The following is a 15,089-nucleotide window of genomic DNA, read 5'->3' on the forward strand; positions in this document are numbered from 1 at the left end:
TTCTCATCAGGAGTGCATAGTGAGGAATCTTTTCTGATTTCATACCCTGTCTGTAAAGGGGCACTATAAGTTTGTCCTGCCTGGAGCTAGTCTAAAACTCTGTTGCTGGTACACTGTCTGTATGTAATTGAAGAAATAAAAATGCAGAAATGAAGTTTTGGTTCATATGTTTATGTTTCTGCTATGCTTGTTTTTTATTGAACTAGGATCCTGATGCCTTAAAGAAGAGTCAAGGTGTTGGTCCAATCAGAAAAGTTTTGCTAGTTAAAGAAGACCATGAAGGACTAGGAATTTCTATCACAGTAAATACTTGCATTTATTTTCCGTGACACACATAAGAAGAAATTTAAAATTGTATTTATACTGCTGTAAAATACTGGATCAGTGAATGTGTTGTTAGAACATATGAAAAAGAGCATATGCAAATCAGTATCTATGGTCATAGAACTTGCAGACTCATTTTAGTAGATCAGGAAATAGGTAACTGCTATTTTATGTAAAACTTAAGATTTGAACTTATGTTTAGGATGTAGACACTTCAGCAAATTAGCCAGTGGTAAGTCAATAGAAGAACAGAAGCAATCTGAGAACTAAATTTCAAATTTTGAAAATTCTATTATGCTGTTACTCTAAATATGAATATTGTTTCTTGCAAGTAAATATGGTGCCTGATGTGCTTTTTAAATGAGGTTTTGATGTTGTCTCATCAGCTTGTATATGACTTCATACATTTATTATTTTTCTCAATTGTCTCCTTTGACTCTGAATTTGAAATTTGTCCATTCTTTTGTGGGGAAAAGAATTCAGGGAAGCATTCTCTTTCTCTGATGTATGCTTTCTAATTTTTTATAATAAAAGTTGAAATAAGCACTTTAAGAGCAACTACCAGAATGCTGATTTTACGCTAATGGATATCTCAGTTAATTAAAATCTACTTTTTTTTTTTTTTTCTTCCCCCCCCCAATAGGGTGGGAAGGAGCATGGTGTTCCAATACTGATCTCTGAAATCCATCCTGGACAGCCTGCTGATCGGTGTGGAGGGCTGCATGTTGGTGATGCTATTCTGGCAGTAAATGGAGTTAATCTAAGAGATGCCAAACATAAAGAAGCTGTAACTATTCTTTCCCAACAGGTCAGTTGAGACCTGTTATCCATAGACACTTTTAGGTGCCTCCTGTGTTCTATTGAATTACTTTGAACTTTAATGCTTTCTGATAAGCTCAGTGTTATGCTAAGCTGCAGCAGTTCCTGAAGCTGCATCACCTAATATTTAACCCTCTTATGTCTTGCAATTTAAGGAGAAAAACGCTGTGTCAGTAGTGGTCCAGTTAAACGGATGTACTGGCTAATGATTCTTCAGTAAGGCTGATGGAAATCAGCTTGTTATATTTCCCCACAGAAATAATTAGTGATAAATATTTTATTCTTTTATGACTAGATAGCTCCAGCCAAACAATGTGTCCCATATCCTTTGTGGTCTAGAATCTTCTTCCTGCCTGCCTTGCCATTTTCAGACAGTTAACAGGTGCCAAACAGTTATCAGAAAACTTTACTCATTAGAAGTCACTGTAATGTATTGGCGCATAACTGGGAAATTCAGGTAACTTTGGTAAATCTTAGCTATAGAGCTGTTCTTCTTTAGTCAGTAAAAACTTAATTCAGATACATATCCAGAATATTCAACACAACTGTAAATGTCTTTACAGCAGTGAAACTTACTTGTTTTAGTAACCTAGCTCATCTCAGTAATGCTATTATGTAGCTGTGAAGTAGTAAGTAAACCTGTAACTTTTATTTTAGAGAGGTGAGATTGAATTTGAAGTAGTGTATGTTGCTCCAGAAGTTGATTCAGATGATGAAAATGTAGAATATGAAGATGAGAGTGGACACCGTTATCGTTTGTATCTTGATGAATTGGAAGAAGGTGCACATTCAAGTTCTAATAGGAAAGATGCAAATGTGGATGTCAAACCCTCACAAGGTAAACATTCTAAAATCTGTTACATGCAGTTTAATTCTGAAGTGTCAATATTCATTGTAAAATTAATCTACTGTTAATTCAGTTAACCTACTCATAGGGTGTCAGCTCTTTTAGATGGCCCCTCATTTATTGGCCTGGTTTACTTAGCATAACTAAGTAACTTAACTGAATTGATTTGTGTGGGGTATTTTCTTGATCAGCTTTTCCCAAAGGTTGCAATTCAAATCTGTTCTTACCTTTTCCTGACTCTTGTCTAGGAATAGTTAATTCCCTGACACTTTCTGCTGTTGGCTTCTTCAAATACATGTTTTAGATCAGAGAAGTATAGAAACAGTTCCTGTTTTCCTGTCACACTATGTTCTGCTAAAAACCTATTAGTTATTTTAGTGGTAATTTCATTAGTTTTTAGTGGTCATTTTCATTTGTTCATTTCAGTGGTCATTTTCACTTTCCAGTTTCTGAAATAAGGCTCGCTGATACGTCCCTCCCAAGACTGCTTCTCTTCCTTAAATAAAATTTCTTTTTAAATTGCAGTGTTTGATAAGAAGCCAAGTATTGATGGACATGAAAATGGAGACCTGGGGAATTCAGTTGAAGCTCCATTAGAAGACACTGCACCCAAGTTGCCCTGTTCTGCTGAGTCTTTATCCTAAAAACAAACAGACAAAAAAACCAACTGGACAGGTCCCATCTTTGGGAACAATTGATAATCAGTATTGACTGCTCCAAGATGCATATACTAGTGTAGGTTGTAAAAGGATGATTAAATGTCAAAAGGAACTGTATTACTGTTGCCTGGAAAAAAGGCGGTTACCTCAGGGCTTCATTGTGAGCAATTCTAAATGTGGAAAACTGTCTTTTGCGTGACACACAGTAGTTATCTAACACATGGCATGTGAAATGAATTTTCTTTTAATAATAAGCACCAAAGCATGGGATTTCTAAAAAGGGTAACTTGAATATATTCAACTTTTGAACTCATTGATGTCCCCAAGGAAGCTGAATAAGATGTGGACAGCTTCATTTTGACCCTTTCATCCTTTAAAGGGACAGATGATGTTAAGTTTGGTGTGAAACAAGCTTTAACTCTAGAAGGATGGAGGGGGAAGTGTACCATTGCATCTATGAATACTGTACTTAGGATTTTTGAACTGTAACTTTTAAAAGTAAGATTTTTTTTTTTTTTTTAAGTTCTCAGAACAGTAAAAAACAGAGCTTTTACTTGAGCAAACTCCATCAAAACCCAAATGGGACAGTGGTGTACTTGCTAATTGTCATTCTTCAGCCCATGATCATTTTATATGTGAGATTTTTGGCATTATTGTTTTAATGAATTCACTGCCAATTGTTCCATTTGAAACATGTTCTGGAAGTATTTAAAGAGAGTATTGTGGGATTTTAAAAGCAAAATTAGTTTTGAAATGCTCACAATTATGTGGGCCCTTTTGGTATTTTTTCTTTTCCCAAGCATCATCAATTTAGCATTTATTAGCATACCATAGTATGGTTACTGCTATTGCAGAGTGGTTTGAGTTGGTCATTATTAGCCTGACCTTATGAAATGCTGAGTGTTTTTGATGGGTACTGAACATACTCATTTCACATTAAAATAATCTTTAAAGAACTGAAAGTTGAGTACACAGTACTTTACAGGAGGTGCTCAGAATCAGTTGGTGTCTGGCCCTATCTGTGTTATGTTACAGCAGTCATATTAACCTATAATTGTCTTACTGTTGAAACAAAGCGTTACTTCTTTTGTAAGAGCAGTGTATCTTAAAATAGCTTTTAGTTGGTGTACATCTAAAGGCCCTCAGCGTGGCTGCAAATGGGAATGTTGAGGATGGTTTTCTTGGCCAGTTTCACATACTCCATTTGTAGATCTTTTGGGGAAGTGCAGCACTCTCCATGTGCAAGCTCTACATTGTAGTCACATTTATTATTTCAGCATGAAGTGCCAGCTTTCCTGTTCACTGCTCTGCAGGCTGTTGAACTGTAATGTGAAAAGATAAGATTTTGTACATTGAGAGAGGAACAAATGTGAAAAGACATCTTTGTAAGTGTTACTGTGTAGGATGTACATACATAAGAAAAAACCTCAGAGGCCTTTAGAGTCACATCAACTAATCTTATGTTCTAAGTTGTGATGTAGAACACTGTTACTTGTCTCTCCTAGGAGCACTATATATATGTTTATAGAAAAAGCTGAAAAAAAATGTATATACTTTATTCAAAGATTTTGCTATTTATAAATCCCCTAACTTTGCTATTTACATGATCATTTTGTGTATGTGTGTGTGTGCGTGCGCATGAGTTCCACTTGCTCAGTGGAATAACATTATTTGGTTCATTTTTTATAATAGTCTATATCATACAGCATACTTACTGTTGAAGGTTTTTAAAATAGTCAAAGCTGTACAGTTTTCACCAAACAGAAACTAGTATTTAAAAATAAAGCTGTGTGAAGAAGAAACAAGTCCTCAGGCATGTTTCTTTTTCTGAAGCTTCAGAAACTTGAGGACACATTGCTGTGTGTTAGCAGTTGAATCCACTGCCATAGCTCTGCATCCAGGTTTGTGTTTTTCCCACAGCTGTTCAAGCAGAGTGCACTCTGAAGCTTTCTGTGGCCTGGAACACCCAATGTCCTCTCTGTCAGAAAGGATTGTTCAAAGCCAAGTAGTCTTGTCTTTGAAAATCACCGCTGTATGAAATCTTCCTGCAGTTGTAAGGAATGAGTCTTGTCCAATTAGTCTGGCGCTAAATTTGCCTGTACAGTTTCCCTTTATTTGAGGGAAAGGTGAAATTTTTAATTTATTTGTTCTTCCTTTCTTCTTTGGCACACCTTATTTTCCACTTAATATGTTTGATCAGTTTTAGGCTGAAATGGGAGAGTGTTTCTAGAGTTATTTTCCTAACATTCCTTGTCCACCAGTTTCTCATCATGCTGTGCTCTTTTCTTTGTCTTATGAAAGTTGCTATACCCTTTCTCTGCTCTTATCTTGCCTATGTTTAACCTTTATATGAGATCAAGAGAAGGAACAGTTGCTGAAGAGAATGACTAGGAGTAGATTAATCAGGTAGCAGTAAATTATCACCAGATCTCCTTCCTTGCAGTTTTTATAATCTTTGTTTAGAAAGACCTTAATGGAAGTAATTTGCTCAGACACTACAGTCTGTTTCCATGTACTCCATACTCTTCCTACTAGCTGATTTAACATGCTGGTTTCTTGTAGACATACTAAGATACTTAGAGATTAATATTTAAACTGAAAAAAGTCTTGCAAATCGGAATTTCCAGATTCAATAGACAAATTAGTATTTTCCCCTTTGTCAGTAACTGGGAGACTCAGTCCTGCTGATTCCTAGGGGCTGAATGCATTAGAGTTGGAAAAATTTCTGAGGAAAGTCGATACTCAGACTTCATTTTTATTTTTTAAAATGTAAAATGGTTTACTTGTGTGTGTATATATTTTTTTTCTTAATATTCTGAAGAGAATTTTGCAGGGTGGTTTTTTTTTAGTAGATAATTTCTTGACTATTATAAAAATCTTCAGTGAGACAGTTGCATTTTAAGCTAAAGGTGGACAGTGTTTGTTGGCATCTAGGACCAATGTTAATTAAAAGCATGTAAGTTAAGGAAAGTGCTTTATGGCAATAAATTTAACTCTGATCAAAGGCTGTATGTAGTATTTTCTTTGTAGAATTGTGTTCTTGGAAGGGAAGATGGTTTGTATCTGTCTCAGTATATATTAATCTGCAGTTGTATAAAACAAAATTGAGGTATTTATTGTATCTGTCCAAACGTTATTGCATCACGGATTACTCTTGTTTCTGTAGCAGATGATAGAAAATTTTGCAACTAATGTATACATCTCGTTGAACTGAATATAATATATTTTTTATTAGCCTGTAAATAAATATACTCTTCTTCATTGCAGTGATTTCTGCACCTAATTCAGACTGTTATTTAATTTTCTTCTGGTTTGATATATAAAATACAGACACTTGGCCCTGTTTGTTTTCTCTTAAGTGTGTAGTCCGTGCCTGGCCAAAAAGCTAATATGAGGGAAAACAGAAACTACATAACATGAATTTTGACACTAATCCAGTATTGGTCAGCAATCGTTAATAGCAGACTTTTAAAGAAGATGAGGTTCTAGGACATGTCCCAGATTTCACTGAGATGCATTTTCTGATGCATGTTTTTCAGTAAAAGAGAAAAAAATGAAGTATTTGTGGCGTTTGGCTGTATAATAATACCAGATATATTGTGAAACCTTTGGCTGAGAACAGCTATAAAGACCCAAACCTGTCAAAGGATTAAGTCATTTGGGTAAAATTGTGGAAACTGCCTTCCCCCCAGCCCCCCCTGCCCTGTGTCTTTTGTTTGTTTGTTTGTTTGTTTGTCTTCCATGCGTTAGGAATAATAAGTATATTTTGAGTTTTCCACCTGAGTTACAAAAAAACCCCTTCAACTTAGGTTTTTTAGTTCTGATATTAAAGTCTTTTAATTCAGTTTGTGTTTCAAATTTGGTAAACCTGGTAAACCCAGGACAAAATTATATTTTTAAAAACCTAATCTCTCCCCAGCATTTGAGTGGTCATCTTGCCCTACAGCATCGGGTTCATCTGGATGAACAGAGAGCTCAAATGAAAGGTTAATGGTATGGTAACTGTGGTAGTAGTATAATTATGGTAGTACTTAAGGGTTTATTGAGAATGTGTAAGTAGAGAGTAGAAGAGTGTGAGGGTAGGACTGGCTCAGTAGACAAGGCTGATTCATGACGGATGAAAAGATGTATAGTACACAATTGGTGAGGGCTAGAGCTGCAAGTACTTAATTTTTAGCTCTAAAATTTTTAGAAGGGTTAGACATGGGTGACTTCAGCAGATGGAAGGAAGAGGGAAAGGGAAGAAACACTTTAGCTGTCACAAAACAAGCAGAGGATGAGAGGCAACTATGAATGAAGATGAAAACAGATGGGAAGAGGAGAAAAAAAGAATTTTCTTTATGGCAGCTGGGGTCAAGGAAGATAATTCCAAATTTGTGTCACAGTACCCGACTGAAGGACCTCAGTGGCTGCTCCCAGTGACCATGGTCACAGAGTAGTCTGCATTTTTTCCCCACGATTTATGTGTGATAGAAAAGAGGAACACATCCTGAGCTAGGTTATGTGTGAGGAGTCCATTTTTGCCAGTTAAAATGTCAGATTAATGACCTGTAAAGAAAATTACCTAAAATATTCTGTGCTACCTTTTTGTCCAGAGCGTGTCTTTTCCAATAAAATGTGATTTCACATCTTCAGAAACTTCAGAAGTTTCACAGCTGGAAGGAAACCCTGGAGTTGCGAAGTGGTGAATCGACTTTGAAAGAAAGATACTTCTTTAGTTACTCTTTTCTCAACAGGTCAGTTGTTGCTTCTCATGCTTTCGAGTAGGCTTACCTTACCTGCATTTGCCTGGTGTACCCCTGCCACAGATATACTTTGGTATCTGGTCCTGGCACCCTCATCTGTCCTGTGCGGGGGGCAAATGTGGCTTCTGAGCTGAGTAAGGCCAAAGTGATATTTTTCAAGGGTTTTCCCTTTATAAGGGAAAATTGAAGCCACTTGCATAGATTTTCCACACGCTTTACAGGTGTTTAATTCTATCACCCATCACAATTATTTGGTGTCTGTCAGCTTCCTGCTCAGTGTGCCAAGACTTGTTTCTCCCAGCTGTAGCGAGGACTGGAGCATTGGAGCTGCCAGTGTTTTGAAGGTTCTGCAGGAATGTGCTCTTCCAGTCCCCTGTGACAGGTATGTTAGAAAGTCACTGAGCCCTGAAGAAGAATCCAGGAAAACTGGTTAAAATTGTGCTGTTTTTTCTCTGTTACTTCTGCTTTAGGTAATGATCACATTTCCCTGATGTGTTTTGTGCTCTGTATTTCTGTAAATCTCCTTCTTGAAATGCAAAAGCACTGCTCCTCTGAGCTGCAGCCTGAGCCATTTCCCTAGATTCCCCTCTGTCAGCTGTGGGGTCACCAGCTCTCTGCTGCCTTTTCAGTGCTGGATCTCAAACAGGAGGTGAGGAAAATGTAAAAACCAAGCAAAGTGAGCGTACAGGCATTCACAGACATGTTTGGATTGCCTGTACTGCTGGAAGCCAGGGGTGCTTGGGAGGCATCAGGTAACTTAGGTTAAATTGCAAGTCTTCAAATTCTTAACAACTAGATTTGTAAATCTCTAAATCCTGCTGATTAAATATTCATTTTCCTATTGACTGTCTAAATATTTGTGCAAATATTACTTCTGTAAAATGGAATAAACCAGATTGGCATGTTTGGTTTTTTTTTAATGATACTTTATTTGCTGTTGTCCGGTGTTTATATTTGTTACCAATTTCTTTAAGGGAATGGAAACATTAACAGTCATGGTGCTGAACTGGAGCAGCTCTGCATTCAATCCACTGGCCTTATGCTGCTGGGAATGTCCTTGCCCTGAATGCTTTTCCTTTGGACATGAAGGGGTGTTCCTGTTCACTTCCCTGTGAAAAAATTGGGTGTTCCCTGTTGCAACAACCGGTAGTGAGTTTGCCACTGTAGACCCTTTCTCGGCTAAAGGCAGGGGAAGAAGGCTGCTGTGGGTTGCCCATGCCGATCCTCTTATAGGATAAGAGCCTTTAGGTTATGCCCGCAAAGGCATCAGTTCCTCTTGATTTAATTTATCATTTACATGGTTATTTATGGCTCCATGGGAAGGGATTCCCAGGGGGTGCTGTGGCTTAAACTCTGCAATGGGTACATACGTCAGCTGCTGAGTGGTGGTTGGCAGCTTCAGGGTTGGAACTAAGGAATGGACTTTTTATATAAGATAAGGAGATTTTTGTGTAGCTGTCTGGGGAGTGTTACTGCACAGCTTCCTATTTATTTGATCTTACTTGTCCTGTGCGACAGCTCAGGTGTTCTGCTGATTTACAACAGACATGGGGTGTCATGAGACAATTCAGAGAGCTAGCAGAAATTGTTCACATCTGTCGTGCTCCTGGATTCCTTTTGAATCCAGGCCACATACCACTAACTTTGAAACTGATTATATTTTGAAACGAAAGGGCACTTCTATGTATTCAGACTGCTATGTCTTAGTAAGTTAATGTGGTTTTCTTGAGTGATCTGGTTAAACAGGCAAGTGTCTCAGGTTTATGCTATTTTCAACACCAAAACTTGTCTATTATGTAGTAATTGCTGTTTGCAGTCAAAATGCTTGTTTTTGGTGCCGTTTGCATTTGTATTTAGTACCAAAAGGGGGCAGCAGCTTCCTTCAAATCTTCAGCATTGAAGAGCCTTGAAGAAATGGGACCTGGTTTGTGGCTTGGATGCTGGTGGGGTTTTAATTTAGAAAATAGGAAAACTTTATTCGTTAGATCTATTTCTATTAACATGTGTTCTTAAGATAACAAACATCCAGTCCAGTTCACACCCTGTAGCAAGTGCTTTGCAGGTAGCACATGTAATGGTAAAAATTGTCTTCTGTATTAATGTAGCCTATGTGTCATACACATACACACACAGAGAGACACTTATAATTTCATATAGCTCTAGATTCATGACTTGTTAAAAAATACTGAAACATTCCCATCAGTTACTTTAAAATGAATGCTCTGCTCTTACAGGCTTACATCCAAGCAGTGAAAATTTTCTCTCTGTGTTTGGATTGTCTTTCTTTAGGAAAGGGGACTGAATGCACTGATAAAACATGAAACCAGATACTGGATAGGTTTGTAAACGCTCCTGCTGCACTTTGCCACTGCTCTTCAATCATGATACTCAGTCAGCCTGTTTGCATTCCTGGGATCTTCGCTGGAACAGAGGCTGCTCATGGTCGTGTCAAACTGTGGCAATGAGAGATTACGTTTTGTTCTAGTCTAGGTTTGAACAGAAGCGCCTTGGTTGGAGGAAAGAGGAAGGCCAGTTCACATTGACCCAGCGTTATCTTTACTGCTGTTGGCTTTCAGTGACCACCAAATGATAGCGCAGTCTCCAGACCTTGTTTGTTGTCGTTAACCAGGTATCAATGAACTTGTTAGTAAAATGCTCTGTGGCGTAAAATATTTACGCCCCTGATGCTGGTCCTTGTATGGTGATGTGATTGTATTATAAATAGGGGAGGTGGGGTGTGGAGTGTGACTTCTTCTGTCAAAAAGTTACCTATATAAATGAAATATCCTAAAGGGTATCTTCTAGGAATGTCATCTGCCACGTGTTTGTAAGGTAAGTTACTGCAGCATTGTTACCAAAATGGTGGCTTGCTTTGTGTTGTGGGTGTCAAAAAAGACTTGTACTGCCTTTTACGATGAAATTCTGAAAGTGGTTGGATATCTGTGGAAGAGAAGTTGCATGAGCTGTCCACAACCTTTCCATGCTCACGTATGACTCCAGCATTTCCATGTAAGAGGCATGCTTTATCCAGGTCACCTTATTCAAATTTTATAAAACTGTCTGTCAGAACAGATGGCGTCACTTAAGGATAAAAAGCTTAGCCATAGATGTGAAGAAAAGCTGCTTCTTCAAGTGAGGTCTGCTTGCTCCTCTTAGTCTTTATTACCCCTGTCTTCTCTCGCTGCATGACAGAGGACTTCTTGCATGTTTGCAATTGGTGTTTTCAGAGGCATTTACATTTTGGGGTGGGCTTGATTTGTTGCTTACAGCTGTGGACAAGTGGCAGCATCTCTGTCTCGGTTTGTTCATCTATGAAATAGTTGCCTGGGTCACAGAAATTAAGCTGTGTAAAATGCGTTTGTCAAAGCTATAGCTCCTAATACATGCTCAAAGCATTATATTGTTCAGACCAGAGGCTGGGTGGTGAGTAATGCAACTTACAGTCTTTCTACAGTCTTTTGTCCCCTTCTTTTATGTCAAGCATCACCACCCTCTCTGCTGTCTGCCACTTCTCATGGAGGAGGACTTCTCATAAGCTCCCTGTCGTGGGTCAAGCTTCAGCCATTGATGTGTGTTTCCATACTGTTTGTATTAAATTTTTCTTGGTGTTTCTTTTAAGCCTGGAATTTTGGCATTACTTTTTTGCCTGCCTTCTAATAGGCAACACAAATGTGTTTTTAAAGTCTAATATTGTCTGTTGCCTCCTGTTGGCTGAGAGAACATCATAGGTTTTGAATAATTAGTTATGTTGTAAGTTTTCTCACTCATCTTAGTAGTTTGGACTCATAGGAGGAAATGCTGGGTATTCACAGATACTGCTCCTCTTCATGTCAGCAGATAATGCAGATCATTAAAGGAGCTTTTCAAGTCAGCTCTGTTACAAATTTTTTGTTGTCAAAATTACAGATTTCTGAGGTCAGGTCAGGGTGGTTAGCAGGACACAAAAGCCTCAGTAACAGTATAATGTTATATATGTTAGCTGATATTTTTTGCTATGCTGAAAAAATTACGTTATGCTTCAACTTAATCAAGTTATCTTCTTCCTGGGTTTCTCTTTTTAATACATGCAAATGTATAAAAATAAATGGAATGATCGATAATCTTTTGGATGTCACATGGCAGCTCGGTAGCTGTGTTGCAAGTGTCTGAGTAAATAATGAATTAACTCACCCAGGACAAGTGATTACTGAATAACCTCTGCATACTGTAGAAGGCAAATGTTTTTCAGGACTTAGAGAAGCACTATGTGAGGCCAAGCCTAAACACATTGGTGACGTTTGAATGAAAAAGTCTCCAAACTCTCGTGTCTAGACTATACAATGAGATAGCACAGAAAGTCAGATGCTAGGCATCCTCCTTATCATGCATAACATGAGTTTTCCCCAACTAAGGATGTCTTCCCTCTTGTGTTTATCTAGTTTTAAAATACTTTATCTGGTTTAGAAATGCTTTATCTGACCCCATCTTGTGTGTCCTTTATGGATGGTAGGACTGTACTGGGGGCTTCAAAAAAAGAAACCCTCAGGAGAGGTTTCTATTTTAAGTTTGAAAGTGATTGTGCAGAAATGGCAACTTCCCTTTAAATAAGCGTGTTGCTTGAAACTTAGAATCATAGAGTCATAGAATGGTTAGGGTTGGAAAGGACCTCAAGATCATCTAGTTCCAACCCCCCTGCCATGGGCAGGGACACCTCACACTAAACCATCTCACCCAAGGCTCTGTCCAGCCTGGCCTTGAGCACTGCCAGGGATGGAGCATTCGCAACCTCCCTGGGCAACCCATTCCAGTGCTTCACCACCCTTACAGGAAAGAACTTCCTCCTTATTCCATCTTTAATAATCCATAGGCATTGCTGCTGCTTCTTCATAATGTTGTTAGTCTTGTTAACCCCACACAGCTATAGCAGGGTGATTTTCAGTATAGGCATCAACAACGCTGATGAGTTTCAAATGAAATGATAAATTCTGCTTTCACTTACCCCATGCTGTGCTATCACAGTGGAGGCTGGAGGTCAGTGCAAGCTTGCATCATAGCTGACATTGAAATAAAAAAAAGGGGCAATATGGAATGTTTATTATGGAAAATAATGAGAAAAGGAATGCAGCAACACAACCTTGTCATTCCTTGTCTCCGGACTGATTACAGGCTAGGGGTGTCCTTCAGACATCCACTTGCTGAGCAGAGCTAATCTGGGTTTGGAGACAGGGTGAGCAGGACTGCTTTGAGACCACCAACTCCTTTGTTAGGTGTCACAGAACTCTTTTTGTTACTTGCCCTCCTGAACTAAACTAGAGAAAAATTACTGGTAAAAGCCAGGACGTGGACAAATTATTGCACTTCATTTAGTTTTTATTAACTACCTCAGTGGTGAGTTTATATGCACATTTTTGAAAGTGTTGCTGAAATGCAACGCTACTGATTTAAGGTCAAAGGATGTTAGAGTAACATAATGTAAACAGTGTAATTTCTTATGGCACTAGTGCTTTCTTGCTGTGGTTTTTAGATGCCTCAGAAATAGCAATTGAGTGAGTCCTCATGTCAGATGATTGCCACCTGTATTACATGGATGTGAAATTGGGCTTACTGGGGATGTTGCAACAGAGCTGACTAGGGGATTCCCTTAACACTTCTCCCATTCACCAGTTGGGTGTAGGTCAGAGACAAGGGCTCTACCAGTTTCTGGTACTGATCACCTGGTTTGCTCTGTGTTACAGATGCATATTAGATCACCTGAGCCCTGGAAGACCTCTGGTGCCTTCTGCAATATTCTGGCATGGCCACAAGCCCATTTTCCTGCAGTGCAAAGGAGATGAATCCTGGAGCAGCTCAGCTTATGGTAATGCTTTCAGAGAGTCTGGCAATGATGGAGTGGTGCTGGGGAGAGTGCAGTAGTCCTTGCCATGTGTCCGCACAGGATAAGAGTCTTCAGCACCATGGAAATCAAATCATACATATTTTAATGATAGCAATCCATCAAATGGATAAACACAGTTAAGTGCCAGTTCCTGTAACAGGACTTACAGCCTGACAGTCCCATCCTGTGTGGGGAATATTTCATGCCTAAACAGTGCTCCACTATAATGTGTTCACTGAGTGAAAAACTACCAAATGGCAGTTGGTGGGCAAAATTCAAGGAAAGTCTGTATTAAAACCTCAGTCTTCCCGGTTTTAGCCACACTGGTAATTCAGAGAAGCCGTGGGATACACAACCTGCTTCCAAAGGTTGGAATCCAACCTCATGGGGTTTTTTTTAAATACTGAAGCAAGGATTTCCCATTTTAAAGCACAGAGGTGCTAAAGATGCTGCCGTGACTGCTGCCGTGTTAGCTCAGTGGTTACACTACTCATCAGGTGCAGGGTGTGCAGGTTGGCCTCAGTGCTTTTTCTGCCTTCCTCCATCTATGCAGAAGCTGCTGTAGCCAGTGGGCTGCTGAGCTGAGTGAACTCAGCCCGTGGATGGTGTCTGGAGAGGGAGGTGAAGCCGGGTGCTTGATCCAGAGAAAGACAGTAAAATGAGCAGGTGATGCTATGAGTGACTGAGCAGGACATCCAGTGAGCTGGGAAATCCTAGTTCCTGTATGCAAGTCAAGGACTAGTTTTAATCTGTTGCCTGTTGGATGCAAAGATTCTGGTGGGTACTAAGGTAGGGTTTAATATCTGATGTCAAAACTCTAGCAGCTAAAAGAAATATAGAAATACTCTTTAGATACACTTGATAGGAAAAAAAAAAAGGTTTTGTATTGTATTTGTATTGAGTGTTGGAAAGTTAGTTCACAGAAGAATAAGAATTCACAATCTATTCACCAGCCGAAGCCTCTGAGAGCAAAAACCATTTGTGTTTTTTCTGTGGTGTTTCAGGAACTTTTGTTGTAGTTGGGTTTTTTGTGCGTTTTTTGTTTGTTTTCTAAATATAAGTGCCAGTTGGGAGTGCATGCTAAGCTGGCACTGTTTGTTTTCAGTTGTAGGTAGCGTACATCATCTTTTACTTTCTTACCTCAAGAGCTGCCTTATTCCGTTCCCTTGGTCAGAGACGTGCAGTTACAGTACATGACCCTGTTCTGGCAAAGTCAGAGGCTTGCCATCAGCTGCAGCTGGGACAGGCAGGCCCTTGGTGCTATGATCCGTTAATATTTAACCTTCTTGTGGACTCTGGCTTAGTTTTACTGTTCCGGCTTGCTGGGAGTGCCTGCTCAGGAAAGAAGTTTGGTATGGAAATGCTATTGAATGTCTCCATTGACCAGAGGGTCAGACTCCGCTCTCGTAAGATCTCTAAAGATGTTTGAGAGAAACCCAGAGCTAATGCATCCCTCCCAAGTGTGTAAATGTCTCAGAATGGCTTATCCTCTAACCTTTGCTGTGGAAAGAAGATTTTGAAGTCTGTGTTGTTTGATGAGGTTGCCTGTGTTAATCCTGCGACTGGTTTTGATGGTGAGAACAGGTTGATGTAGACAGGCTAGAGTCTGAGGTACCAGTATGTGAGAAGCCGTTCAGAGGATGAGCACAAGGATGAGCACCACCACTGGGAAGACTGAGGCAGCCCCACTTCCTTCCTACACCAGGATTTAGTATCTCCACCACTGTTAGGACAGAGAGTCTGCACAGGTAGGAAGTTCCCTTGCGTATCTGCTGCAAGGGTCGCTAGAAGCTCCCTATTTCCCAGGCTGGGGTGAAAAAGCCCAAGGATTTTGTGTTAAC

General features: G+C 39.3%; 1 protein-coding gene across 1 annotated transcript in view; it reads left to right on the forward strand.

Moving 5' to 3' along the window:
* The window catches only part of GOPC (golgi associated PDZ and coiled-coil motif containing), a 29,476-nt gene extending 23,544 nt beyond the window's left edge, over window positions 1–5,932 (forward strand). The window contains 4 exon segments of the mRNA XM_065681008.1: window positions 207–302; window positions 968–1,132; window positions 1,801–1,981; window positions 2,516–5,932. Coding sequence (XP_065537080.1) covers window positions 207–302; window positions 968–1,132; window positions 1,801–1,981; window positions 2,516–2,634 — 561 coding nt within the window. The 3' untranslated portion in view covers window positions 2,635–5,932.
* The last annotated feature ends 9,157 nt before the right edge of the window (window positions 5,933–15,089 follow it).

The sequence above is a fragment of the Lathamus discolor genome, chromosome 5 (assembly GCF_037157495.1).
Source record: "Lathamus discolor isolate bLatDis1 chromosome 5, bLatDis1.hap1, whole genome shotgun sequence".
NCBI lineage: Eukaryota > Metazoa > Chordata > Aves > Psittaciformes > Psittacidae > Lathamus > Lathamus discolor.